At 39.2% G+C, this 4,935-nt stretch overlaps 1 protein-coding gene across 1 annotated transcript in view; it reads left to right on the forward strand.

Moving 5' to 3' along the window:
• appl1 (adaptor protein, phosphotyrosine interaction, PH domain and leucine zipper containing 1) overlaps window positions 1-2,222 on the forward strand; it is a 30,163-nt gene extending 27,941 nt beyond the window's left edge. The window contains exon 21 of the mRNA XM_015400724.1: window positions 1,206-2,222. Within this exon, the coding sequence (XP_015256210.1) occupies window positions 1,206-1,358 (153 nt within the window). The 3' untranslated portion in view covers window positions 1,359-2,222. The remainder of the gene's footprint in view (window positions 1-1,205) is intronic.
• Window positions 2,223-4,935: the final 2,713 nt, after the last annotated feature.

Raw genomic sequence — 4,935 nt, forward strand, 5'->3', positions numbered from 1 at the left:
GAGAATAAAGTCGCAATGTTAGGAGAATAAAGTCGCAATTTTAGGAGAATAAAGTCGCAATTTTAGGAGAATAAAGTCGCAATTTTAGGAGAATAAAGTTATATTACGAGAATAAAGTCGCAATTTTAGGAGAATAAAGTCATAATATTACGAGAATAAAGTCACAATGTTAGGAGAATAAAGTCATAATATTACGAGAATACAGTCATAAATGAGAATAAATTCTAAATATGAGTATAAAGTCAAAATACTACTATGAGAATAAAGTTGTAAAAAATCATAATACTCATAATATTACGAGAATAAGGTTGCAGCGTTAGGAGAATAAAGTTGTAATATTATGAGAATAAAATTGTAAAATTACAAGTAAAATTATAACATTACAAGAATAATGTTATAATATTACAAGAAAAAAATCATAATATTATTATAATAAAGTTGTATTTCATGAATTCTTCCAAGAAGCCCCGTCTTGCCTAAAATGAAGAATGTCCAGTATCTTGTGAAGTTATACTTTGGCACCAGGAAATATTAAGTTTTTTAGCATTAAATTATTCTCATTATGTCTGAGACAAAGTGGACTCTGGTTGCTGATTGGTGGAGCTGGTCATCCACCATCTGCTGGGCGGAGCTTGAAGCTTTCTTTTTGAAACGTGTTGTAGTATGATGACTTAGTATAATTTTTCAACTTTATTCTAGTAATTTTATCACTTTATTCTGATGTTACGACTTTATTCTCAGAATGACTTTATTCTCATATTAAAATAAAAGCAGAATCAAGCCTGGCCCTCATGCAATCACTACATAACAATCAGGAAAGTCAGGTTTTGATCGTCCAATGAACCAGCCATCGACATTTTGTCGTTTCGTTGTGTTTTAAAACGCTTTTATTTCACCCAGTCTCATTTTTATAATGAAGCGGAGCTTTAGCGATGAGTCAATCAGCGCTGACAAAAACAACATGCAGCTCATGACGCAGCAGATTTGTTTATTCCAGACTCCATGGTCCCTAAATACGGGTCCTGTTAAGGATGGGAGTCCATCAGGGACACATTTATGCGTCATAGAGGTAACAGACATTATGTTCCAAAGAAACAACCCTTCATTTCCACATGGAGAGCTGATAAATGGGTCTGAAAGAAACCTTTACAGAACATTATGTTTTCACCTCGCCGTCTTTTTCAATTCTTCTGTCTTAACTGCAGGATTTAGAAGAACAGAGTCGCTTGATCGCTGCCTCAAGTCGCACTGCCAACCCACCCGCTCCAGATGGGCAGTTTCTGGTGCTCAGCAGTAGCCAATCAGAGGAGAGTGAAGTAGGGGAGGAGGGGAAGAAGCGGGGTGAGTCAGAAGCCTAATGACTCTCAGTGGGTGCGTGCTTTTTGGCTGCCAGCTGACCAATTGGAACAACTCGCCTGCTGTGAATCGCGGGGACTGAAAAAGACGACGCGTTTCCTCTGCTGGACTGAACACACCTGTACGTAGGAGGAGAAGGCAGGGAAACATGAAATGGTTTTTATTCTGTGCAAAAAACACAAAGCTTTTCTACTGGCTCCACATTAAGATTACCTTCAGGTTTCTGTTTTTCTAAATGTTTATTTTTTAAGACAAATTAACAGTGACGTTTAAACAGAAGCTACTAGATCTGAAGGACCAGAAGGAGATGCAGAAGCAAAGTCCAGCCTGACGATCAGGTTGTACTAAAGCCACTCGAGCAAGGAGGAACGATTTCTGCAGCTGAGGACTCTGTCTGGTGGGAAAACAACATTCGCTGTTCTTAAAATGAGCGTAAAAGCACAGACTTTTATTTTGAAAAGGCCTTTCTGTCGACAGCCATCCTGAAGAAGAGTTTTATTTCTATCTGTTAATGTTTCTGCGTCCAGATAGAAGCTGAATGTCGGACGATTCCAGACGTTCAGCGTATTGATTTACCTTTACCTCTCTTATTCGCTCCAAGTGAATCAAGGCTCAGGCGAGTTGGTTGGAACATCACATAAACATGTGTGGGAAGCTAACTGTCAGAACAAACATACGCATAAGTGTCTGAATTTGTAAACGCAACTCTTTCAAATTTAGGTTACAGATAAAATTAAGCAGGATGATGAAAAAGGGGTCCCTATGTCCTCCAGCAGTCTAAGCCTATAGCAGCAGAACTATAGAGATAGCTCAGGATAACCTGAGCCACTCTAACTAGAAGCTTTATCAAAAAGGAAAGTTTTAAGCCTAGCCTTAAAAGTAGACAGGGTGTCTGCCTCACGGACTAAAACTGGTAGTTGGTTCCACAGGAGAGGAGCCTGATAACTAAAAGATCTGCCTCCCATTCTACTTTTAGAAGTTCTAGGAACCACTAGTAAACCTGCAGATTGAGAGCGAAGTGAGATGCAAATAAAGTTAGAACTTTATAAAAATCATATATTTACAGGTTTGAATCTATCGCAGAAGTGCCCCTATAAGTTGTTTGCTGAGCAGCATTAAAGGAGAAGAAGAAAATAGAACCATTGAAAATTATTCTGCTCATATATTAAAAGAATATAACGTTCAACCAAAGGATCTATTGTCATCTTATTCTTCTTGTTTAAAGGCGACTTGCTAACAGCTTTCAGGGGCATCAACGGTGTTTGGGAATTTATACTCGTAAATTTGTATTTATACTTGGAGTTTTGCAAAGTTGTACCTTTTTAACTTGTATTTGTAACTTCTAAAGAGGAAACATCTGTGTAGGAAATGAACACAATGAAACATTCATAAATTTATTAGCATTTATTAACAGACGATTCCATTCGTCTTTACCCCATAAAGCTGCTTCCGTTTAAGTTGATGATCGAAAACAGCTTTGAAGAAGATTTCATGATTTTGTCCAACATACTTTTAAAAGTATGTTGGATAAAATCATAAAGGCAGTCACTGCTGATTTAAACAGCATTTTTTTTATGTTGATCAGAGTTTCTAGGAACTCCTTATCCAGGACTTGCTGTTTATTGGGGAATAAACACGACATGACTAAGGCCCATTTGTTGCAGCTGCTGACTCATACATGCAGATTAGAGGTTTAGAAGAAAAAAAGGCTTCATGCTCAAAAGTGTGGAGCGTAATAAACTTTGGGATTTTAGTCAGACATGAAGAACCAGGCTGAGCTTCTCACTAGCAAACAGATCAATCTTAAGTACAGTGGTGGCTCTGTGTTGCTGTGGGCCTTCCTGTATTAAAGATGGAGTCCTATAGAAAACATTAATGGGTCTTCTTAAGCCGGGCATACGTTCTGCAAATTTTTTAGATCATTGCACGCAGCTACAGCTCACACTGTGCGAGCTATGTTAACTTGACGCTACACGACGCACGCTAAGGCTGAAAGTCGGCCTGATTGAAAAATTCTCGCAGGACTGGAAAATCAGCCCGAAAAGGGCAAAAAATCGTAGAGTGTACGCCCGGCTTTAGTGGAATCGCCATAGAAACGGTTACCAACCTTCATCTGGCCCAGTTAAACGTTAGAAGGCTGAATGCTGCCCTGCTGCAGCCTCATGTTTTATTTTAGTTTTTCCTGGGAGATTTCACTGCTCTGAAGGAAACTGTTTCATCGATAGGTCCTCCTACGGGTCTGTCTGTACCTGCAGGAGGACTCCTCAGATAATCGGGTATCTGATTGGACCTGAGCTCACTTGTATTTGCAGGTGGAGGAATGAGTCATCTTCTTCAAGCAGTGAAAGTTCACCCTGAGCTAAATCACTGCCACATCCTCACCCAGACTGGTGCTTCCTGTTAGCTTTCAGCTGTCTGACAGACAGGTCCTGAAATTCCAAAAAAAAGAAAATTAAAAACAATCCACTGGACTTTGTTTCTCTTCCATCCAGGAAGCTTTTTCAATTCCAAATGTCAGAAATAGCGTTGAGTTCCAGGTTTTATCCAGCAGACCAACAAAGCCTGGTTTATGTTTAGAAAACATGCAAATAGAAACAGATGAACGGGTACCCCCCCTTTGGAATGGGGGTCATTTGGCTTCTTTGTTAGCCTGCAATGCCCCATACCTGTCTATGTCTCTGAAAGGTCGTTAGAGGGAATTGTTGGCCTGGATGAATAGATGAGCCTGGAAGTCAACGCTGTTTCTGATCATTTTAATTGAAAAAGCTTCCTGGATGGAAGAGAAACGTCTTCAAACTTGGAAACAAAGTCCAGTGGATTGATTTTAATTTTCTTTTTTTTTTTAATGACTATGACCTGGATGACTGAGGACCTTCACCAGCGCACTGAACTCTGTTTGTCGGGCACTAAAGGACGCTTGAAACGTTTGCTGATTAAAAATCATCTCAAGGTGCCAAAATTTCTTAAAATACTAAATAGTGAGGCTGAGAACACTAAAAGGAAAAACCAAGGAGACGGGAAGTGAGCTAAACGCCTCCTAACTTCTCTGCTGAAATGAAGCCTGTAAATGTAAACAGATCAGCTGACTGGCTGCTGATTGCATCACATAAACTTTAAAATAAAGTCATTTTGCAGCAAAATTCGGCCATGTTTGCCTCCTTAGACTAGAGGTTGTTTTTATGTGGTGAAGGAAACTTTCGCCTCTGAAGTTACTGATGTTTTGCCTAAAATCACTGACTGCCGCTGCTTTAACAGCAGCTTTTTTATTTCAATCATGATGAATTTCACTAAGAACCAGTAAAATGGATTATTTCTTTATTTTAAGTTGTGTAAGTGCAACATTCTGCAGAAGGAAAACCTGATTATAAACGTGTCCTTAAAGGAAAAGTCCGGTCAGCAAGGAATAATCATTGGATCATTATTTATACCTAAAACTAACACGTTCACTGAGATTTAATGAATTTAGCCTTAATCAGAAAAATAATAATATCAGTTGCGATCTGGGAGCGGCCATTTTTGCCCAAATATAGTAGCCCCTCCCTCCTGCCATCTTCCAGCAGTGACGTCACGGTGCGGTAA

Source organism: Cyprinodon variegatus, unplaced genomic scaffold (genome assembly GCF_000732505.1).
Source record: "Cyprinodon variegatus isolate N-32 unplaced genomic scaffold, C_variegatus-1.0 Scaffold1138, whole genome shotgun sequence".
Classification (NCBI taxonomy): Eukaryota; Metazoa; Chordata; class Actinopteri; order Cyprinodontiformes; family Cyprinodontidae; genus Cyprinodon; species Cyprinodon variegatus.